The following is a 25,295-nucleotide window of genomic DNA, read 5'->3' on the forward strand; positions in this document are numbered from 1 at the left end:
TGTCCCCAACAATTGCTACTTCTAATTTGTTTTTCTAAGCATTCTCACGTCCTGGACCAATTGTGGTTTTGGATACAAAACATGCAAGAAATACAAAATTTCCCATGCAAATAACAAAATGCAGTATCTGAGTGCAGCAAAGTAGCACACTTTTTTTAGTATGGGTAAATTAATAACCGTAAGTGTTTTATTACTCCTCTGCTGAAAATTTCTGTTGTTGAAGTACCACTGTACTAGTGTGCATAATTACTAAGAAACTGAAAACCAGCCACTATTAAAAGCAATAAGTCAATAATATTTAAACTACTTACAATGCCTTTTAGTACTGTGAAAGAATATTAGAGTATAGCAGAAATTCTTAGCATTATTATCTAAATCAATTGAAATCTATTTCAGTTTTACAGAAGAAGGCTTTTTTTAAAAAGTAGTACAAAGACTGGTTTTGACCATGCACGTAATTTTAGTTTTCTATTATTTTCGGTGATTGAAGTTTTCTGTTTGTTAAGCTCTAGTCTAGTTATGAAGCAGCTGACCTTAATAGTAGTCATTTACTATTTAATATTTCGAGCTACTGTGTGTCTTTACTCTGCAATCAGAATATCAGTGTTGATTTTTCACTTTTTTTAATCCTAACCCTTAAACTCCCTTCTTAATTTACAGTGTAAATGTATTCAGAGATTATTCTGTACAACTTAAACACTTTAAATATTTTGCCTTTGCGTATTAAAAAAATTCCACAGGAAGTTCTTATTGACATCTGCATTACACCCTTGCCCTGATGTAATCCACAGACTAGAATGTATTCCTTGCTGAAAGAAGCCTACCTCTGTTAAAAATTCATGTAATGACCTGTGCTAAACTCATAAATGAACCGAAAAAATTGTTTGGGCATGGATATATGATTAAATTGTGGGCTTTATCTAGCTTCCAGGCCACAGGTTTCTTTTTTTTTTTTTGCCTTAACTGTCTCAAATCATATATGCTTTTCCTCAAGAGAAAGATTTTTTTTAGAAACAGGATTTACTTATCTCCTACACTACAAAATAAACTGGTTTTGTGCGGGTTTATCATACAAATGCAACACAATCTTTCGCAGTCAGAAAGCAGAAATGTTGAAATCTTTCACAGAGATGTTTTAACATTTCTGTCCCCTCTTTGCAGATGGGAAACTAAACCATGAAGAAGTGCCTTGCCCTGCTCAGATGAGACAACAACACGAGGGCAAGGAATCAGCCCAGTTAGACTACAAATATTCAGAGGTGGGCAGACGGGGTGGATGTACGCCTCACGACCGCTATAACCTCCCTTTACCCCTCTATAGCCAACAAAGAGGGCCAGCCCTTTCAGGGAGCAGCTCAGTACCAGAGCCTCATCGGGTTTAATTACTCCTTGTAAACCCTCTTCTCCACAACGACCTGGAAAATTCACGTGTCATCTGCCCAAGAGGGAAGAGAACATTTTACTCTGGGAGCTTCGTTTTTTCACCTGGAAATAATAGATGTGGTCATTTTAGAAATACAAGAGGAATCCTTTCAGTGACCTTTTGCAACAATTCAATCTCATCTTGATCAGCTCATCTTTACTACAAAGCTAGTAAATTCAAAATGTTGAAATTTCAATAAAACTGAATGTTTAAATTTTTGAAAGTGAATTCAGAATTCCCCTTAGGTTTTTCTATTAACTATCCCTAGAATTAGGGTAGACACCGTAGCGTGACACTCATCTAGCAGGACAGCTCCAAAAGTAATTCGTAAACAGGTGCCTCATGCCTCTGACACACTGAAGTTATCCCACTTTATTTCTGATAAAACGCCTCATGGAAGAAATTAAAGCAAAACAATGCATTTTTTTTCCCCACAAACTGCCAATATTGTTCTTTTGTATGCCTTATTCTTACAAAACCTCTCACACTGGAACAGGTTTCATGATGGTAATAGTATCTGTACAAGAAGGGCTGTTCTATCAGGAGAAGCGCACCTGAGAATCACAGGTCCCAGCACTGAGACAAGGAGCTGACAAACAACTTCGCAGGGCAATCCAGAAATGCTTCCAGGGGCAGGTGGTTGAGAAAGGAAAAGAAACAGCTTGTACTAAAACAAACAGTTCAGCAAACTTGGGAGTTTTCATCAAACCCTGGCATCTGCAATTTCTGAGATTTATGACAGTAATGATCAAGTCAAAGCACATTTCTCTGCATTTTAAACATAGAAGGCACGGTCTCTTTTCTGGGTGATAAAAAGTGATGCAAAGAATGGAGTTGCCTATTTTTTTCCAAGCAGCAGTGTTGGAAGGCACTGATTAATAACAGAAGAATAATTGTACTGTGTCAGACTAAAGGTCCCTCTATGCCCTGTACCTTAGCTTTGAGAGTGTCCAAGGACAGGGAAGACTATTTGAACTGAGAAAACACACTTTCTTGGTGCACTCCTCTCAGCTTGGGAGAGCTGCACTTTGGAGATTTCCTGAGCCAGAGGTGACTCTCTTTGTAAAACAGTCCTCGTTTGCCTCGTCCTTCCATTAATTCATCATTTTTAACTCTAACATCTACAGTGATAGGGCACATAGTTTAGCTACATGTTTGCTAAGAGAGATCTTTAGTCAGATTAAAATCCATAGCCTGATAATTTCATTTGATGCCCCTAAATTTAAACACTGTATGAGAAAAGACCATGAACAATCTTTCCCTACTCCTCTTCTCCATGCCATTCCCTCTCTTCACTGAATTTTTTTTTTAAATTTAGTTTTATACATTTTTGAACTACAGAGCACTAGCCTGATGTCAACAGCTGACGGCCTCACGTTTCAGAAACTAGTATAAAACCCCCAGGATTTTATTTTTAATCATTATTTATTATTTTTAATAATTTTCAGTGTATGCAACGTGTTCCTGATTTCTTGTTTCCATGACAACTGAAGACACAGGCACATGTAAAAGTGTATGAAATAATGTAATACAATAAAGACCTCAGTTTCATGAATTATGAAACTCTTAACATTGTGCTTTAGGTCTTGTCTTACGTGGGCAGCGCATGTGGAAAAGCAGAGAAAATAAACTGAGTTTTACATCTTGTGAACACGTGCATTTCTCACAACGGAAAAAGGGAACACAGCTCATTATTAACACTTAAGCCCTGTTTACCCTCAAGGTTTCTCCTTATTTTTTTTCCCCATTGTCACTACTCTCAGCAGAACTTGAGCAGCTGAAACAGCACTGGGGAAAAGCCCAGTGCCAGCACAGACCCTCCCTCCTGTGACAGCCAAAAGAGGAGTCCGTGAGGCTGTATGACTAGTCTTGGGGGACAATCTGAAAAATACTTAAGCATGTGAATAGCTTCATGCAGTTACATAGAATTGTAGGTCTGTAAAGAACTGTATGTGTTTCACCATATGCGTGGCTGGGACACCATGGCTTGCAATACTGACTTTGCAGTATGATCACATGCCTTCGGTCCTTGGCAAACCTATGTTACCAGAGTGAAATGGCAGTGTCGTTAAAGCATAAAAACCTCATTTGCTAGCCACACATATTTAAATGGCAGTATTTCATAAGTGGTCCAAAACACAAAGGCCAGCTTGCCTTTCTGAAATTTAATTACTGAGGAAGACTATAATATAATTATTATAAACCACTACAAATGATTTAATTTCCAGAACACATAAGTAACTAAAATAGCTCTAAACTGAAAGACGGCATCACAGCAGAAAATAACATAGCCTAGGAATGCTTTCCCAATCCTTACAGACATTGGAGATAAAATTAATACATAAAATTCAATTTTTCATTGTGCTGCCCACTATTATGCATTTAAGGGTGAGTATAAAATTGTAACAGCACAAGATACGAGTAACAAAATCATTTTATATCATACATGTAATACACTCCAAGCACCAAATTCACTTAAATCCACCATCTTTCATGATTCAACTATTTACATGCTCATATACGGTAGCAGTCCTAAAAGTTGTTTCCTTTTTTGGTTCAACTCTTTCCATCATTGTTTAGTTAAATGCTTGTGTTTTCAAGAGACACTTAAAAGCCTCCGGGTGTGGAGGCCGATCTTAACTAGCCATACCTCAGGCTACGGAACTGGGAAATACAGGAATTGTTATTCATGCTACATTTTGAATCGAAGATTCTGTAAAGCAGGTGATACATTATTTTCTGTTGTGTAGCTCTCCTGTGTGCTGTTTGACCTAAAAAAGGGAATCTCTCACAGGGCTATAAATAATGCATCATAGTCATTAAATATTGATCTGGCTTATACCATTCACAGCTGCACAATTAGGTTAGCTTTTTAAAAATAGCTTCTTGTATATTACCCATAATAGGACAGTGTTTACATATTCTCTTTGGAAACTATGTTAGTTAAATATAAAGGTGATGTGTGTTTATGGGACTGCTTGCTAAGTCACAGGACTTGTTCGTTACTGTCTCAGAAGTCAGTAACTCTTGCTATAAATATCCTGTCCTGGACACAATATGCATCTTTATTCATTCATCTTGGCTTTCTATATTTGTCTAAAAGCCAACTATTTTCAGTCTTGGAGAGCCTGCATTTCAATGAGAAGAAACATGGCACTACAGGACAATGCTTTAGGATAGCATCAATTCTAAATTAATCGGACTTCACTAGTCTTACATTTTTATATTCCAATAATACAAATGCTTATGGATAAACACTAGCGCTAGAAGATAATGGAAATAATGGAATTGTCTTTTAAGTCTAAAATAAAAGAGAGAACTGAGTTGCCACAGTCTTTAAAATCATACCTATTTCTAACTTACATAATATAATGAATACTCATATGGGTATAATCCATTGGTGCATTACTTTAGCTTATCCTGCCAAAATTCAATTTGAATTGAGTGTCATTACATAGATGCAAGTGAGAAGCATTGGAGAAAAACAGGCTCAAGATTTCAGACAAACATTCTCAGGTATGCAAGAAATGTTGGCACTCAAGGTGGATTTTTTTTGTTTTACTTGCAAACAGCCATGATAAGTAAGGTTTAATTTTTCTCCCTATAGCTAGAGCAATGGTATCAGAAATCTACCTATCACAGTAACGCAGCACTTATCAGAAAAACTAAAAAATATTATGCAGTTTATATTAATTTAGCAGCATATCAGATTTAAATATTTCTTTTTGGAAGGCATCATAATTTAAATCTAAAAAAAAAAATCAAAGCTGAAAAATACTGAGTGGCAAATAAATGTAAAATACTCTGGCAACAGAGAGTCTATGGACAATACTTACTATAAAAATCGTATGTTTTCATTGCCCTTGATTTAATCCTATAAATAATTCACAAAAACCATATCCTCTTTCTTAGAACATGGAAGCACAGAGCATATCACATATACAGGAATAACGGTAGATGCGCCACAATTAATTCTGATTCAATTGCCTGTTATTGAAACTCTATCAATTAAGCTTTGATGCATTTTTCCCCATTTTAAAAACCTACCCATTTCCAGGAAAAAGGACCCATTTTACACCACATGCCAACTCAAGTTTTTACTTAATGTACATTTTAAACTGGCATAAAAAGAGGACTGGATCTTGAATTTTAACTTTTTTCAGAGATCTTGTTCTATCAGAAATCACAATACAAAAGACTGACTGCCACAAACAAATAGATGGAAGATGACAGAGGGAACATTACTAAGCAATTTTACAAATGCCAAACAAAGCCAAAGACGGCAACATCCTGCTGAAACGGCAAACCTCTCATCACCTTCCCCAGGGCCAGATTATCACCTACAGAGACTGGGGGATTTGCTCAGGCTCCGAATCCAGATCTCTGCAGTTCCACTTGTGCCTACCTGGAGGGCTCAGCCCCCTCTCGTCACTAAAACAATCTCACTGGGTTAAGGGCGTGAAGTTCCCATTCCCGATTTCCCTGGGCACGGGCAGCAGACGGAGCAGGTGGCTCCATCCAAGTCAGCAGAGCTGCACCTGCCTACGCTGTGCCAGCCTCACGCTGGTCCTCCTGAGAAACACGTGCCTGCTAGCGTAAGTGCTAATGAATTCCAAAAGCTTTAATGCAAATAATGGAAAGGACTGGTGACGTGAAATTTTACAGTAATGATTCATATAATTGGATTCTATTGAGGGGGGAAAAAAAAAAACATTCATGAATAGAGCAATTTCTAATTATATAAGCATTTTAAAACTTGACTTCCAGATTTTTATTAGTGAAAACTGTATTATAGTAACACCAGGAGTGGAATCCCTTCAAAAACGTGCAAAAAAACCCATTCAATGTGAATTTATATTGCTCTTTGTTTTTAGACAACTGTAGAAATCAGATATAGAATAGGCCAATTGCATGACACTGTCCATTATCATACGCTCATGCTTCACTGTTCCATACTGTGAACTTCCCTCTGTATTTTTCAGCTCCACAACCAATGGTGCTCTGCCCTTTTTCCCATCCCAGCATCTGGAGAAAGGTATTTCATTTCTTGAGGGTTACTTACTAAGATAGTCTTTTGTTGTTCTTTCATTAATTCTTAGACAGGATTAGCAGCAACAGAAATAAGTGTTATTTATTTTATAGAACCTGATCATAGTGATTATGTTTAATTCTTAAAAGGTACCAGTTATATTTGTGAATTTGTATATTTGTGAATTCATCCAATAACAGTAGGAAATTCTTGACAAAATTTGAAGTAAAAGAATCAACTTTAATTAGTCTTGCTATGCTTTCTGTAATGCAAAAAAATTAACTCACTGGTAAAGGCCAGAGGAAAAATAAACTTCAAGTACACTTGCAATTTTTCACTTTGCATCAGAATATTCTTGAGATCTTGGGCAAATAAAAATTAATGGAAAAGCATTTTATTAAGACTATGAAGAAATGACAAAGAGGGAAATAAACAACTTGAACTAGGAGAAAGAATATGTAATTTTTTCCAAGCTGCTGGGGTCCAGTTACAGTATGTTTGGGGTAATATGTTGAAAAGTTGTCAACTCAAATGTATTGTCACTTCAAAGTCATTAATTACCGTTAGGTCCCATGTCAGTCAAGGGCCAGCAGTGAACTACTGGCATTACTCTCATTTAGATGTTTCTGTCCTGTGTTTGTTCCTGTTCTGACTGAACCAGAACATCAGCTAAATCATAACAGACATTTCCTCTGACATCTGCCAATAAATCACTGAAGGGAGAGGGGACAGTTTTAGCCCCAAACACCCCCAGAGGGAGGAATTGTTTATTAGCCACTCAAGTCTAGAAAATGACCCTAATATAACAAAGGGCTTATACAAAATATAACAATGTAATGAGCAGAGAAAAGAGCAGTGATTTCAGGGTAGGATGCCCCAGGAGACCCCAGTAGGGAGACAGGCTGCCAGAGCTCTGCAAGAGGGGAGATGGGAGCAATTTCATCCCACGGATGGATGGCCCTCTCTGGGAGTGAGCTCTCTGTCGACAGCCCACAAGGCACACTGGTCCTCTGCGTTTTTTGTTGTTTTGTTTGCAACCAGTGGTGTAAAGCATTAACAAAGACTACCTGGCATTCATTTTGTCAGGAATTGAAAGTGAGACAACTGGATGTAGGAAAGGGAAATTTTTTCTGAGAAAGTCTCTCAGGCTTAGTTTAAGCATAGCTTGGCTATATCGCTCATTTTCTCATTTATATTCTTTATAAAAATGTATCTATCAGGGTTATTAATGAATAAATGCTTTTCATTTCCCTTTACCTTATCATTAACCATTAAATGGATAGTTACATGCCTTCAAGGTAAATGGATAACGACAAGACATTCCTCACTTGGAGACTGGCAAATCTATTAATGAAGACATCTGGGAAAACAAGTAGAGTAGCTCCTCATCAGACCACTACCTAAGTCCAAAGAGTAACATAGCAGGCTTTTATTTCAACTACACAGACCATGACAGAGAATTGTCTTTCAATGTCTGAGGGCAACCAAGAAGTATGGCCCTCCAGTATGTAGAAAGATATTGCTTGAAGCTAAATTACAGGTGCTTATTTCTAAGGTAAACTAAAATACAAAACCAACCAACCAAAAAGAAATATTTCTGGTCCTTTATTCCCCTTTCTTTCCCTTCTCTTTCACACAGCATTCAGCGTTCTTATTGCCAAACGTAAGATGCATCTTATTAAGGACACAAAAGTATTTTCTGCTGACTGCAGTGTTGGAATGATCTTCAAGCATGTTTGATTCCAGCAGTAATTCAGTAATCTAATCTTCAGTTTGCAAAAGGGTGGGTAACTGCACCAATAACTACAATAGAGGGAGAACATGACACCCTTATCACCAGGTATCAATACAGAGTTCTAAGGCACAGACATCATTTGAGCAATAATCTACAAACTAATTAACTAACTAGCAATTGCTGCCCTTCCTCAGCACAGGTAACCCCTCAATATCAGCTCTGCTAAGTCATCTACAGTTTCCCCCTTCCACCACAACCATCCCCATGGTGCAGAGACCAGGTCACAGCCAGCCAGACAAGAGTCAAAACAACCATCAAACAGCTATTTTTCAGCCAAACAGGTGCCTGGGAGCCACAGCAGGGAATGTCAGCAGTGCGGGGTCACAGCAGTCCAGATCTCCTTCCCAGACCTCACCACAGTCTCCGATGCACTTTGCATACCAGAGACCAGCACTGATACCCACCACAAAAGCCTCCCTAGTAGCTTTGAGGAGCCCCCTACAACACTGACTCCTCACAGCCAAGGAAAGTGCCACCAAGCTTCCCTAGTGTTTCCTCAAGCAGAAAAGGACAAACAAAGCCTATCACAAAAGCAGCTCTGGAGTGCTGGCAGTGATGAAAGAGTAAGGGCACCGTTCCCCCTACTCTCTACCCCTTGGCAAGGCAGGATTCAGTGAGGACACATAATTAATTATTGGTCCCTAGCAACGCTATGTTCAGCACACATCACTTTACAGTTCTGCTCAGGGTGCTTACAGAAGTTAAGAGAGGTTTTCTCACCACCTTCACGTCTAGCCTTCTGAGCCTATGCACAATCTTGATAGTAAATGCTCTGCTTTTTTGCTAAACACAGGACAGCTTCCACACTATAAGCATGTAAAGTCTCAAGTTCCTCTCGTTTTCTCTAGTCTCTTCCTCACCTCCCACTGTGGTATGACTTCCCTGTGGTGGTTCTTGCTGAGGAGGCCACCAAACCCACCACGCAGACGTGCAGTTCTAGCAGCTGGTGCTGGGACACTGGTATTTCGCTGCTGTGCACGCATCACTGCAGCTCTTTATCCTTTCAAAGATTTTTTTCCACCTTCCCTTCCAAACAGCCTAACGTGTAACAATACATCCTTTTTAAATCACTGTTAATTATATCTTCTGCTTTTGATCTAAAACTTTTCTCTCAGATAATCTACATCCATTTTAATTTACTGTTATATTTTCAGAAACAACCAAAAACTTAAATCCTTACCTTAAATTTATCAACTTCTGCCTTCGAACATGTTGCATGATAAGATAACACCTGCCCCAGAATAAAAGATAAAAAGCCATTTTTGTAGACTTGACAAGTAGAAATAATAGGGCTCTGTACTGCAGTTTAATCAATGATGTTTAAAACAAATTTAATTAATATTTATGCATGGTAATTCAGTTCTGAATGTCAGCATATAATAACTAATTGCAGGTTATCAGGTATACATTTGGCATTTATGTTGCAGGGAATTTTATAGGGAATCATCGACAGTAAGTAATTTAATATTATAAGTATTCCTATATTGTTCTTCTAGAGTTCTACAATTAAAGAGACAGAATTTAACATAAAAATAACAGCAGATTTATAGACTTTAAATAATGCCTTTTGCTATACTGTAAAGCTTTAATGCCTTTGCTAGTGGCACATCACTGCATGCAAACTAGCACCTCTATGCTATGCCTGGCATGCTCTTCAACGCCATTCTGCAGATGAAAGCATCAAATATAATGCACAAAGTACCGTGCACCTCCTCTTATTACCTCTAAGTATGCATACATTTACATAGAATACATTATATCCTTATGTGATGATACTGACACTGAACAAGCACTCCAGAAGGTGCAAGAGCCATCCTGTGTACTGGACCCACCAAGGTCTGGCTGTGCGTGGGATGAGGCGCTGGTCCATGAGGGACCTCACAGACCCAGAGCACTCCTAGCCAGGACAGGTCCTCCCCACCACCCAGCAACACTCGATCTGCTTATATGCTAAAGCTTTGATACATATTTCTCATTTTGAAATTGTTTTCATCTATGAATGACTCTGTTGCTCAGACAAATACCTAAACTATCTCAAATGCCCTTGGCTTGCAATACATTGTGGCAATAAGTCCCCAGATGTCTTTTTACTCATATCATTTTTAGAGGTGTCATCTTTTACAGTAACAGGAAATCATTCCTGAACTATAAAAGAATAAATAACAAACAGCAATTTACTTGCTCTGTCCCCCGTTTTACTTTCTATAACTATACATCATGTCGTTCCTCAGATAGTATCTATTTTTCTGTCCAACCATATCATAGCGTCTCTCAGAAATCTGTAAGATTAGTAAAAGAACATCTTCTGCTATGACAGATTACACTTAATACCAAAATTCTCATCAAGCTTCTCCTTTATCTGCATTCATTACATCCCTCTAGATTTTTACAATCATCCTTAATATTGATTATTCTAATCTTTTAATAATTTGCAAATTTTGCATCCTTAAAACATAAAATAGTATTTAGCGTAGTTTTGAACCATACGGCATCCTACTGTCAACCTTTGCCCATTGTTTATTTACATTTTGGTCTTCTGTTTATTAGTCAATCTTATGAGAATTTTATATGAAAAACAGTATCTGTATATTGGGATAAGAATCTTATTACAGTATATATCAAATTGATTTATTTTACATCTGATATCAATGTAATTTTCAAATGCCACTCATTGCCATCCTAGCTAAATACATAAATACTAATAAAGTATTCTATTACTGAAAAATGGATTCGCAGTCCTTCAGCATATACTATTCTTTTGTTCTGTACTTTTCTGCTGTATCTTCAATCACTTTACATAAATATTATCATGAGTTGTAGCTCATTTATAGAAAGAATTACTCCTCACTGAAGCATAGTAGTCATTTATCAAAACTACAATCTATATTCAAGCTATATGGCTATCAGTCTTCTTTAGATCAAAGAAAGAAGCTGTTATTTAAACCAAGAAATTTAAATTTCCCTGATTTCAGTAGTAAATAACAAACTTCTATGTTAACTTTCATCCCTATGTATCTGAGTGTGATATCTAGCACTGCTTGATTTTCTTGCCAGGAGGAGAATTCATTCTAAGGTGTAATATTGCACAAATATCTGGGGCATATGAGGGCTTACAGTAATTCATGACTATGGTAAGTAAAGAATAAGGAATCTTGCAGGAAGCCTGAAAAGGAAAGTTTTTAACTTTTCCTCCAAAGTGAATACATATACAGGAATAAGAAAAAAACCGTACAACAACCCACTTACGTTTACAACGTTTTCTAACACGAACAGTCCTATTGACTTCAAAAAGCCATAACATGCCTATATGCTTTACAGGATAGATCCCCAACACATATCCCCAATACATACCTCCAACCTTGAAGCAAAAGAAAAAATAAATTATGCCATAGAATCATTTGGGTTGGAAAGGACCCTTAAGATCATCAAGTCATCTTCATCGCAATCCAGTTTGGTTTGACTTTTGTTGTAATAGGGAGAAATTCTTATCTCAATGAGGCCAACGCTATTTTTGTGGTTCTTACTGTAATGGTGGGTACTGTGTAAACTCAAAGAAGTTACACAGTTAAAGGGCGCACACATCAGGGACAACTAGATCATTTCCTTATCACATGTGAAATTTAAAACAATACTGAAATCTTAGTGACATTACACTTTTATCAGAGAAAGATTAAGATTTTAAGATTAATCAGTCTTGCATAATGCTTTCTAAAAGATCTTAAATTTAATTCAAACCATTCTTAATTATTGTTTTAGTAGGAATAATGTAAATTTCTAAAGCTATCCTCAAAACTCCAAACATTGTTCTCACCAAGACTATTTTTAATATGATTAGGTTTAAAATCTCCAGAATATAATAAAGAATAGTGCTTTATTGTTGAATCATCTTATATAAGTTTAAATAATCATATTTTTTTTAAAGTGTTCTGCATTTCAGAGTTTGTTTTACAGGAGATGGTAGATTTCATTTTTCATGAATGGGGGGGAGGAGGGCAGCAGGCAGAAAAAGGAATTCCTACAAAGGCAATAGGCAAAAAAAGAACAGCTTTCCATCCATTTAGCAACTCTATATGTATTTTATGGGAAGATGTGATGTGTTGGAATGCCAGGACCTTGCATTATGTATTGGCCTTTACACACAGCAGAGCTCTTACTGAGCAGCCAGACGTCCTGCTTTGACTTTATTCTAGCAAGACATCTATCTGATAAGGGTTCAGCAGATGTTGCTTTTGATACTAAAAATCCTATGATGATGATGATCACTTTTTTCAAATTTTTTCCTGTTCACATGGGAAAAAAAAACACTAGAAAAACAACAACAAGCTATCTAAAATATCAAATTCTAAGGAATTTTCAGTTACTGATGGACAAGAAAATATACGAAACACCTACATTAATTTCTACCCTTACACCTGCGAGAAACTAGATTCTCCATCATCACTGTCCTCCCTTCTAATGCAAAAAACATAGGCATTAAATGGGATACAGAGGTTCAAAATTACTTAAGCTGTGCATGAGCTCCACAGCTAAGCATACCCTGAGAAAGTTTCCCTTCAACGTTACCTTAATCAGACAACATGCTAAGGTTCAGAGAGACAGATACAGAAAATTATGCTAACTGCAATAAATTCAGAAGCAGTAGGTTCCTTTACGTGTGACACTTATGAGCAAGAAAAAGTTTCATTAAGGCGTACACATACGTCAAGAGCCACAGACTGTTTTGCCCAGGATTTCTTCACTTGGTCATACATAATTGTGTTGTTGATGCCCAGGCCACAAAAAATAACGAAAGCCTAAAATTAAAAAGAGAAAAAAAGAAAAGAAAGTCAATATAATTCAATTATACTACAAACACAAAGATGAATGCTGGCTTAACCACGACAAGGAATTACATGGAAATATTAGGAATAACCATGCTTAGACACGTTATCTTGAGAATGGAAGTAAGTCACTGGCCTCTACAAGATGAGAAAGATCAGATGCAAGAAATTTGTTTTAATTAAGATGCAACCTTATCAAGTGAGGAGTTCTGACAACTAATGCGAAACCACAAATACAGACAACATATTCTTTCCCCCTGCCTCAAGTAGGCTGAAGCAGCATTACCCAGAAATACCAAATCCTGCTGAAAAAGTATGTTATTGCTACAACATTGAATGCCTCTTACTTCAAACAGTCGCTGGTCGGCATCGTCAAAGGGTTTCCCATCAAGCCTGTTCAACACTTGAGCTACCCCTTTAGAAAGAGTTAATATGAATTATAATCTTCATTCATTAATTCACAATGCAGAACATTTTATTCATTGGTAACATTTAAAATATAACTTTGAAACTGAAAGCAAAACTGCAAATATTTATTCTGAAAAACTATAAACATGTGAAAGTCTGATTGTTTTGATACCAGGATTCCATTTATTACTTTCAACTGTTATTCTTTACTCTACAAGTATAATATTGAAAATCTAAAAGTTACTTGCAATGCTTTTCAGAAAAGGTCAAAGATATCTTTAGGAAAGAACTTGATCACTTTGCTAACAGTAATCATGTAAGTTGTCCTAGCAATTTGGAGTTACTAATGTAATTTGCTCAACCAGTACCTTCATTCCTAAAATCTTAGTTGGTTTAGCATCACCTGGGTATATAAGTCCTTTTTTTCTCATGACCGGTCCACAAATTTATTGAACCAGTGAAAAGAATGTAATTTCCTTAAACCACTTTAAAAAGTGTTCAAAGCTCTTGGCTCTAGCTGAACTAATACTGAGTTCTACTGCAACAAACCATTTCTATTTCTTTTAGCTATAATTTTAGAGAAATGATGTAAGAGCTATCAACAGTTAAGGGTTCAGTTTCTTTCTACTTCCTTAAGGTAATAACGGCACTTCACAACAAACAATGAGCCTTATATTTCAAAAGACTCATTTCCCACATCATTTCTGCTGAATAAGCTCAAAGATCCTGATCCTGCATGGCACCAAGTGCCTCCAGCAATGCACTACTGATCTCAGCTCTCACTAACAGCCACAACACACAGGGATGTAAGTCTTGCCCTGCCAGTTTAAATTGCCAGCCTTTGACTTGAATTCTTCTGTGGAAAGTTCCAGAGGAATCTGACACTGTTATTTACAAACAGCACCCCTTTTTGTGCCAAAAGCAGGTAATAATGCAGGGCCAACTGCAGGTGTATCATAGCTGAGAAACATCCTACCAAACAAGCAATAAAACCCTGTCACGTCCTGATCCAGCACACGTCACTGCTACAGACAGCTCTGACAGCTGCCACAGCCTCGCCGGTAAAGTCTTCCCTGACTGTGTTGTCTATCATTAAAGAGAAAAATGACCACTTTGCTGGACTGCAGAAACAGTTGCTTGAGTTGTGTACACAAAAGGGAGACCCAAGAAAAGTATCAAAGCGTATCAAACATTTTTCACTAATATTGTTAGAATTTCTGCTGTCATCTCGTTAGTCTTCAACTTTCAATATAATATATAATTTAACAATGACACAATGGGAAAGCTGAAAAAGTCCATACAGTATCCAAGTCAAAACATCCCTTCTTGGATACTTAGCATGCATCCTAGGTACCGTAACTTCTTAACAATATTCAGCTAGGAAAAAGAAGAAAAAGGAAGATAGAATTAAAAAGACAGAATTACATTTACATTAGCACAAAAACAATGCACCTATGAGGAAGGCCTTACCAATTATTTGGTGGTTGCTATTCCATATAGGAACACACAGAACAGACCTTATGTGAAAGCCAGAAATCTGGTCAGCCTAAAACACAGAAATGAGAGCTTCCATTAGCAGTAGGTACCACTTACAGCCTTTTACACATTCTAGTAATAGAAATGTCAAGGTGTAATTTACACTTATAGATGCCATTCCATATGGATCAGCTCTCACTCAGAAAAAATTTCTGCTGAAACCTCATTCACAGTAAGACTAAAAGTCACACGGGTTATTCTAAAAGTTGCCAAAGAAAATACAAACATCACCAGCTTTGCCACAGAAAACTTACTACTTGACTTTGATTTGGAATTAACGTCAAATTGCAACTGAGGCAATGTCCAGACAATTCCTGGATTACTGACGCTGTTGGATTAGTAGAGACAACCTTCAATGAATAAGCATGTCTTAGAAATACTCTTCCCAACTGTCAAACTGAGAGTGGATTTAGCAAAACAAAAAATATGCATTTTCAGAAGAAAGGGAAGAATAAGTAGGGAATAGTGCAGAAGCACAAGCTAGGAAGAAATGGAAGGATGAGGTCAAAACCAAGATTTGAGATTTTCTTTGTAGGTTTAATTGGTCCTGTAGTTCTGAAGATAAACTTCTGCCTCATTGTTTTCTATCTTATATAGTATAGAACCTTGCAATTTATTATAAGTGTCACTGATTCTCTCTTTTCTATGGCTAATAAGCTTTATTCTTTAGGGTCATTGCTGCAAAATGCGAAGAAAATAAAAATATTTTTCCAAAAGAGATTAGAGTGTGGAATGAGCCCACTCACAGGCGATCAAGAGATGTTCTCTTATGAAAACTGCCAGTGCTACAGGCAATCTGTAAAAGGTGAAAAGTAAAAGACCAGCAATAATTCATATACTGGAGGCAGGATGGGGTCACTGTGATCTCTAGTTGGCAGAAGATATAACTCAGGTTTTACTAGAGTACTGCATAGCTGTACATACGCAGAACTCATCACTGAAATCAGCCTGGAGCACCACCCGAAATCCATGCGAGTGGGAGAAAAATTGCCTCAGATGTTTATTGTAATATGAACTCAATGAAAATATTTTGGGATTAAATTCTCAGTGAATGAGCTGAAAATTGAGCATCAACATTGGAAAAGGACAATTAGTGTTCTGGGAGAAAAAAAGAGAGTGTTTTTAATAGAAGCAGAGAACAGAATATCTGTTCACAACTACAAATGTACGTTTGATTCTATCCAAGTCATAAGGGGTAATATGTTCTTCTTGCTACACTTGACAGTCTGTAGAAATAATCGATTGTAATACTGAATTTAGAATTAAATTTTCATAGGAACCCACCAACAGAACATAATTACTGCCCTTCATATTAAGTATTTCCTTTTTCTCTGTAGAAATTGGGCAGTGCCTCTAACTTGGAAAGGACTAACAGTGAAACAAATAAGAGATAGCTGAATTATTCAGGACATGATATATTAAAAGTAAAACTACAAACATCAAGGACTGGCATGCTTTATTTTAGCATATCTCTTTGGCAAGAAATAGACCCCGGGCATTAACTGTACTTTTTGAAATACTGAAAAAATTAGCTTCAACACAGTTTTCTTGTACACTTTTACAGCAGATTCCATTTATTTGTCTTGTTTTGACAAATTCTGCTGGTTTAAGAGATAATCCCTTTAATGACGCATGGAACAAAACCGGAACCAAGCAAACTCAACATGAAACACTTCCAAGCACACTTCTTGTAGTAACATAGTTTGGCTATCTTGCTGACCAAGGCTGTCCACTGATTAATGTGCTGCCCAATTGCTGGCCAAGTTCCCTGTAGTAATATTGTTTCACTGGATAGAATTCAGTGAAGATTTTGTCCTTCCATATGCCTCTAACATTTATTTAGGTGATAAGTATACGTATATATTTTTATCTGTAACTACACCTTCCTAACTGTGGCTGGAACGAACACCTTAGGATACACAAACAACTTTTATTAGGAGTGATATTTATCTTGGAGAAATAACTAATCCAGCGTGTATATTTTATTTGTGTAATTTAAAAGGTTTAAATTAAGGGGGGGTTATTTGTGTAAATTAAAAGGTTTAATTAAAATTCACGTTTATAATTTAAAATTTATTTCAGGACATCAATACTTGAAAACCGTAAAAAAACCACAAAACCTTAAAGGATAAGAATCTAATTTCAAATGCATAGGTCCCATTTCATACCTTAAGAATCTGGATGATATTATCATTATAGTATAAGACACTAAATCGGGACTGGAGTACAGGTGTCAAGCATTTTAAGCAGAAAGTGAATTCAAGTAAAAGAAACAACATATAATTCAGGAAGAACTTCTATTAGGAGTGATACGTATCTTGGAGAAATAACTAATCCAGTGTGTATATTTTATTTGTGTAAATTAAAAGGTTAGTTGTCTAAGTTAGATCACAAACAACATTTGTCTCTCTAGATACCGGTCCTGTTTATGCTCTGTGTGTGTACAGTTCCAGTCACCCTAACGGCTAGCAACAATGATGCTGCTAACACTGAACACCAACAGCAGAATCTTCAGCAATAAAAATCAGTTTGCATAAATATCAAAGCACGTGATAGAGGAAGGTATCACTTATAAATAGAAGAAAAAAAAAAGAACCATGAACAGACTTAAGTAACTGCCTACAGTCATACACTAATTCAGTGACCTGTGTTTACTGTATAAAGTCATGTCAACACCAGCAGATCAGGAGGAGGACATACTGGATAGTGAAAAGAATTAAAAATAAATATTCACGTGTTACAGCCACTTGTATATAACGATAAAATTGTGTTATATCTAGTTGCAATGCCAAAAATGTGATGTATATTTAGATTTCTAAAATTCTCTTACTTCAGCATCAAAGCGAGGATCCTGATAGGCGTCACTGATGTTCACTGGGAGACCTGTGGAAGCTACAAGTTCAGCAATGCTATTATTTATTAGCCAGTCGGAGTAAGATGATGATTTCTCCACGCTGTCTTTGAAACTATCAAAAGGCATAACAAGGGAAGAAAAGAACACAGTCAACTTTGCTTGGAAGTCCAGCATGTCTTACAGGCATATTCATAGGAACAGCAGAACTACTCACAATTATTCATGGTTACTAAGCATTATCTGTGCTACAATAATTTGGTATTTATTCAAATGGTACATCAAAAACTCTCTCTTTTACACAATTCTTTCTATTGAAAATAGCATTGGTCTTCCAGGTAAAGTAAATACAGCATTTAATAATGAAATGCATTTACATATGAGTCAAGAGTGGGATTATATTCCAAGTTTCTGTGGGATACAGGTCTGCTCAAAAGCAACAAGTTCTAAATAATACTTTTTGTAGAGCTACCTGAAATTATATAATTTTAAGATTTTAATTTGTCAAATTAGTATAATAATTTGAGGTAATTTTAATCCATACTTCCCATAATTTTCCTGTCAAGGGAAATGTCATTTTTAAAAATTTTGGTCTGAAATGCCAGACCTGAGTAGCTGAAGAAGGGATCATGAAGTAAGTCTTAAAATCAATTATGTAAGTGTTGCAGCAGGTGGATCCAAATAGACATACAATACATGACTCTCTCCTTTTTTTTTTCCCCCTGGCTAAGCTTCTGCCCCAACTCCTGAGGGGTTAGAGAGCTGTCAGCAAGTGAACATAAGACACTAGAATTATGGGCTCAATGCACCACACTCCACCACGGCTTCTCCAGAAAACTCAGTATCTATACAGACCTTAAAGTCCTCACCTTATACCTCACCTAATCAGCAAGAAAGTTCTCATTGACTTATTGCAGACAGGTTTTTGACATTGGCAAGGCGCAGCTATTCATGTATGAATAAACAAATGCTTGTTTTCTTAGTTCTGAGAAGAAAATTGATCAATTTGTAACACCTGAGAAACACTACTTAGAAAAAAGTCACTCTGAGCAGCCATGGAAAAGACTACATTAGCTTGAAGCTTTAAAGCAATGCACATGAATGAAAGAAGGCTGCACAGTAAAATGCTTGGAAGACCTAATCAAAGTGAAAGGATTGATTTTTGTTGGCTTTATTGATTTTCTGGAGACTAATTCAAGTCAGTCACTCGTTTCAAAGAAAAACTCAATGTTCTTAAAAGGCTATAAGTAAAGATAATAATAATGATTTACACAAATAAACCTAAGTGTATCAATTTTCATTTGGGTAAGAATTTTGAGAGACTATAATAAGTGTTATGCGTATACTCTGACAGGAACCTTTACAGAAATATAATGTTTTTTGAGCTAAGTAGAATATTCACATTTATAATTTGAAATTTATTTCAGGACATCAATATTTGAGAACCATAAAAAAATACCTTAAAGGATAAGAATCTAATTTCAAATGCATAGCTTCCAGTTCATACCTTAAAAATCTGGACGATATTATCATTATAATATAAGACACTTTAAATCGGGACTGGATTATGGGTGCCATGCATTTTAAGCAGCAAATGAATTCAACTAAAAGAAACAAGATATAATTCAGGAAGAAGTTTTAAAAGTATGTTCTACTATGTTGTCTCCATTCCTAGCAAGTGCTTTACAACTACACTCTGGAAAAGAGGCACTCGACTTCCACTAGGAGGAAATATCAATGATTAATTCTGATGCAAATCACAGCCAGCTGGCTCGCTCTCCATCCTCATCAGCTCAGAGCACTAAGAAACTACTCTAAAAATCACAAGCAACAATTTTCTCCAGACTGTGGAAAGCTGTGAGTAAGTCCTGCTGGACTGATGCAGGCAGCTGCTAGCCACCATCTCCCTGTCTTGCCCACACACTAGCAGGAGCACCGCATGCCAGGCAGGAGAGTAAACCCAGCTCAAGAGCACCAAGCAGTGCTGCAGGCTCCCCTTACGCAGCTGCTTGCCTTGCTATCTTCCCCAAAGCCCCCCTGACAGGGATGCCAGAAAGTACAGTAGGGAAGCGGTACAGCCAAAATCATCGGTACCTTCAATCCTCTTTAAACGGTTACATGAATCCTTCCAGCCCTTGCTAGGACTGGAAGGGCAAAAACATTCCTTAAGAAGCATAAAAATACTGCAGGGAATGAGGTGATCATAGAATCATAGAACGGTTCGGGCTGGAAGGGACCTTAAAGGTCATCTAGTCATAACCCCCCTGCCCTGGGCAGGGACACGTCCCACTAGACCAGGTTGCTCAAAGCCCCATCCAGCCTGGCCTTGAACACCTCCAGGGATGGGGCATCCACAACCTCCCTGGGCAACCTGTTCCACCACACTCACAGTAAAGAATTTCTTTCTAATATCCAACGTAAATCTCCCCTCCTTCAGTTTGAAACTGTTACCCCTCGTCCTATCGTTACACTTCCTGACCAAGGGTCCCTCCCCATCCTTCCTGTAGCCCCCTTCAGGTACTGGAAGGCTGCTATAAGGTCTCCCCAGAGCCTTCTCTTCTCCAGGCTGAACAGCCCCAACTCTCTCAGCCTGTCCTCACAGCAGAGGTGCTCCAGCCCTCTGATCATCTTTGTGGCCCTCCACTGAACCCGTTCCAACAGGTCCACGTCCTTGTGCTGAGGACTCCAGACTTGGACACAGTACACCAGGTCGGGTCTCACCAGAGCAGAGCAGAGGGGCGGAATTGCCTCCCTCAACCTGCTGACCCTACTTCTTTTGATGCAGCCCAGGATGCGGTTGGCTTTCTGGGCTGCAAGTGCGCATTGCCAGCTCATGTTGAGCTTCTCGTCCACCAGCACCCCCAGAGGTGATACCAGAGGGCGCACCATTCCAGGGACAGCAGTGGAGCAACAGCGGCAGCAGGGACTTCAGCACTTTCTGTGTACCAGCCCAACTGGGAGGGAACAAAGCTGTTTTCTCCCACACAACCTGCACTCTGGCTCAGGCAGCTGACCTTTCCACTACCACTGGTCCTCGGGTCAGAGAGCTGTAATCTCAGCTACATCATTTGCCAAGGTGACTTCTTCTGTGCAGGAAAGATACAGCCCACAGCACCTTCCCTCGGGCTCACATTCATCCAGAATACTACATCAGAACTGAACCCTCGAGGCTTCTAGGATTTATATAATTCTTCAAAGAGAGGGAAAATTTAGGCGACTTGGCAAACTCGTACAAGAACAAAATGACTGGCAAAAAAAAAGACCATCAGTGTGCCATTATGGATAATAAACAAAATTGATCATGGTGTGTGCTGGAAAACTGCAAACCAAACAGATAAATGCAAGGGTGGTATTGCAAGGTATTTCTTTACAACCAAAGCAAAGAAAAAAGATATAAGTATTCACTATAATATTTAGGGACTAAACAGGTGAACTGCTATTTGCCAGATGTAAGAAGGGCAAAAGAAAAGCCAGTTTTTTCTAAACTGTGTGAGAAAGTAGGTTAGGACATGAAAAGTTATATTGTCCTTGGAGTTTCTCACTCCTTCAGATAAAACTGATAACTGGAATTGTTCTCAGCCTATAATCTCTTTGGACTTCCACTAAAATTTCAAAGAAATAATATTTATCTTCACTGGTGTAATGATGAAGAAACTCATCTTGCCTCCCCCCCTCCCCCATGAAACGTCTCATGACTTCACATCAGTTACAGCTGCAGAATGTAGAATGAAAAGGGCAAAACTCACTAGAAAAATTCTCAAATGTCAAGGGCTCCCGGCATTGTTCTGTATCCTAAATAACCTTTATTTTCCCACTATAGTGCCAATAACTCAAGCTGTGCCTGTGCTAGATCCAAAAGTGACATCATATCTGCCAGTCTAACCTTGGTCTCTCTAAAACCAACTTCACTCTCCACTAGATGAAAAATGAAAGAAAAAGCAATAAATCTTTATATTAAGATGCACAGAAATGCATCTTTATAAATCTTACAAAGACTAGCTACCAGGTTGCATGTATTTATTCATGTCTTAGAATGAAGTTAAAATAATCTTGACTTGACTACATGCAGAGCAGGCTACTACAAATTGCTTTTTGGTAACATGCTAATATAACTATGGTAACAAGAAATGAGCCAGCTTGGTTATCTTGACACCACTCTACATTGTTTTGACTAATCTGGCAGCAGATCAAGTTTGAGAAAAACAGGAATAACAACCACATCCCTTGATTCATACTCCTGTCCCTGAACAAAAGGAATGTATTTTCACCCATTTAATTGACCTAGGAAAGACCAACTGCTACTCTGAAGCTCTTTGTCAAAACCAGTAACTTGTAATTCCCAGATGAATCAGCAGTTTATTTATTCATATTTAAACCGTCCTATTTTTCATCCCTTGTTTTCCTTTTACATTTGTCTTGCCATTCCTATCTCTCTACTAGCGGACAGGGCAAGGAAGAGATGTAGCTTCTATCCGTCTTTCTGTGTGGCCCTGGACTCTGCTGTCCAGCTTGCACATCTTAAAAATAACAATGCCCATTTTTGTAATGTTGTGAGATCAATCCATAAAAGCATTAAGAATTATGACCCATCATAGTCTGGAGTACAACATGCACGCTCACCTTAATAAAGTGGTAGCTTCTTACCACACTGGAGGTGAAGAAATATAGCAAGGAAGAAGGCAAATTACCCAAAAATGTTTTTAAAAGCTGCTTAAAGGGGTTAAATATGGCAAAGCACAAAGCAATCTTCAAGTTTCCTAAGCTATGAATAGCAAGTTGGCTAGGTTTAGCGTTATGGCAGCCATTTGATACGGAAAATTCTAATTCAGAATCAGTGTGAATTGATTTGCATAAAATGTGTATGATAATCACTGAGTTTGGGCCCTGAAAGATGGGAGAAATCTTCTCACGATAGCCCTGACTCTTCATCCACTCGTTTGGTATGTAGGACATTTTATGTGAACTTTTACCAGTTGTATTATCTTGCAGGGATCACTACAGTAGCCCCACATGGACAAAAAGCTCTTTCTATTACTACTTACAATTAGCCCTTTATCAATGTCTAAATACAGACTCTACTAAGCAAAACATACTTCCATTTTGACTGGTCTCCCAAACAAGATTGAGTCACGGGAACACTATTTCTAGGAAATACATGTTCTCTGAGGTTTTAGGCTTTCCAACTTGACGACAAGAGCAGAAATGAAATTTTACTGGAAACCTTTCAGCACAACTGTAAGGAGGCATTTTGGAAGAGATCAACAAACAATCTAAAATAATTTTGTAATTTTTACTTCAGTATTAACTACACAAAACAACATTTGTGCATTCTCCACAAGTTCACCAATAAAAAGTCACCAGTTATCTCCTGGTTTCTTCTCTGAGACACTGATACAATGTTAGTGCATATATATACACATATATTTAAAAATATAGGCACATATATTTATTCAAGTCTCCATTTGAAGCAAGCAGGAGTCTTGTGTGAGTGAAAACTGTAGGCTCACACTCTTCAAAATCAAAGTTCCCAAAGGTCCATGAGAAAATAAAAGTATGATCAAGCAAATTTAAAACTATGTGAAAAATAAAGTAATCCATTACCACAGAAGACATGAGCACTAACCTGTTGTCAGTGTCAGCACTGCATTTTGGAGATAACAACTCAAAGGATTTTGTAAATTTCACCACCTGCCACAAAAAAAAAGTAACTTAAAATTGTTATTAAGATGAATAAATATGTAAAGAAAAGAATAGTAATGTAGGATTCCCATACTTAGAACATATTTTTATCCAATGGTCTTAGAATAAAAATTCAATTTGTATTCCCACAGCGAAGAATTCATGTTTAAAACACACACTGTGCACAGTTAAGTAACAAACAATATCTTTAGATTCCTTTATGAAACTATTTTCTGCACCAGTATATGCCTCCCTTCAAAAGGCTTTGGAACGTGAATTATGGAGCTTTACCCAAACTTCAGGTTTTTTTTAATACAGGAATATAAACAGGAAGACCCATTTGCGCTACTAAACCCGACAAATTTTCCTTAAACATATGTGCCAACAGCACGTAAGTGAAACATTTTAAGAGTGGCTACTGTGACGGAGAACACAGGTAATGTTTTTGGATGCTAGTATGCGTCCCCATCTTCCACTTCAGTTGTATATTATAGCTTTTCACACAGTGTACAAATTACAATATTTTAGAGATGGCTTAACATTGAGTTACTTTATGGAGATGTATTTTGACATACAGGTTAACCCCCCGAAATAGGGGGAAATCAGGAAAATAACTGTTTTGCCACTTGTAAAAATAATCACGTGTGTGGCAAGATGCTATTCTCCCACTCAAAATTAACTTAAGATTTATGACTGTTTAGAAAAAGTTTAGGCTTAATTGAATACCTTGGGTTGTCCACATCTCAGAATTTGGTCTAGAGGAATGAGAATTCATTCCCTGTGTTTGCGAAAAAACCCTTCATGCTCAAAGGGAGAAATAGTACCTAGAGCAGAAAAATTAAGTGAACAATGCCACCCATAGCCTGCTACTAACACAACGTACTGTTCTGTGAAAAATAAAAATCATATTATAATTGCAAACATAGTGTCATTTCATAAGAATATAGTAGAATCGTATCTTGTAATTATAAAATCAGTGGGGGGGATCTAGAAGAGAAAATGAACTAGAAATATTAAAATTCTATAACAGAATATACATAAATGAAATACAAACCTCAATCTTGCTTTTATGAATGCTAGTGTAATTTAGTGCATGCCACACTGAAAGTACTTAATTTCTATTAGTTTAAATGAAATGAGAATCATATCTTTCCTCCAGGAAAGAAAATAATGGGTTTTTTTTTCTCCCATACACACAGACTTATAATTCTGTCTCTGATAATCATTTAGACTTGTCACAGCCCTGCAACAAATAATCAATTACAGAGTCAGTGAATCCAAAGATACTTGGATACTTTGATAGAAGAAAGAATGATATTACAAGCAACATTTTTATTCTTCAACTACTTCTAAATTAGTAGAAAGGAGGACAGTTTGTGTTGAATAGCCTGAAAACACTGAGGAGAGCTACCAGTATAAAGGCAGTCACTTATTTTACTACCAATAACAATAGTAATTAAAACGTTAAACATTTCTGAAGAGGCTCTCACACCCTACGAATAGCGGTACTAAAAAGTCCCAGTGAAAGCCCCTGTCAAAACTGTGCATGAAATCCAACCTTTGACAAATACGTTCACATAGCTTATGTCCATCTGTTTAGCTCAACAATGACATAATTATACCTCAGTGGAGTGGACAGAGCCATGGTAAAAAACATACTTCAGTAATGCTGAAAGTCATATTTTCCACTTCACCTGCTCAATGCAAAAGCTTCTTCCTATCACAAGAACATGTACATGACCATCTAGACGTTT

The 25,295-nt window shown here is 37.3% G+C and overlaps 1 protein-coding gene across 1 annotated transcript in view; it reads right to left on the reverse strand.

Moving 5' to 3' along the window:
- Positions 1–25,295, reverse strand: part of PDE11A (phosphodiesterase 11A) — a 142,857-nt gene that overhangs the window by 54,861 nt on the left and 62,701 nt on the right. Inside the window, exons 5-10 of the mRNA XM_063340503.1 lie at positions 23,486–23,550; positions 17,842–17,977; positions 14,946–15,021; positions 13,415–13,482; positions 12,948–13,040; positions 9,428–9,478 (exon numbers count right to left, since the gene is read on the reverse strand). Coding sequence (XP_063196573.1) covers positions 9,428–9,478; positions 12,948–13,040; positions 13,415–13,482; positions 14,946–15,021; positions 17,842–17,977; positions 23,486–23,550 — 489 coding nt within the window. The remainder of the gene's footprint in view (positions 1–9,427; positions 9,479–12,947; positions 13,041–13,414; positions 13,483–14,945; positions 15,022–17,841; positions 17,978–23,485; positions 23,551–25,295) is intronic.

Source organism: Chroicocephalus ridibundus, chromosome 7 (genome assembly GCF_963924245.1).
Source record: "Chroicocephalus ridibundus chromosome 7, bChrRid1.1, whole genome shotgun sequence".
Taxonomy (NCBI): Eukaryota; Metazoa; Chordata; class Aves; order Charadriiformes; family Laridae; genus Chroicocephalus; species Chroicocephalus ridibundus.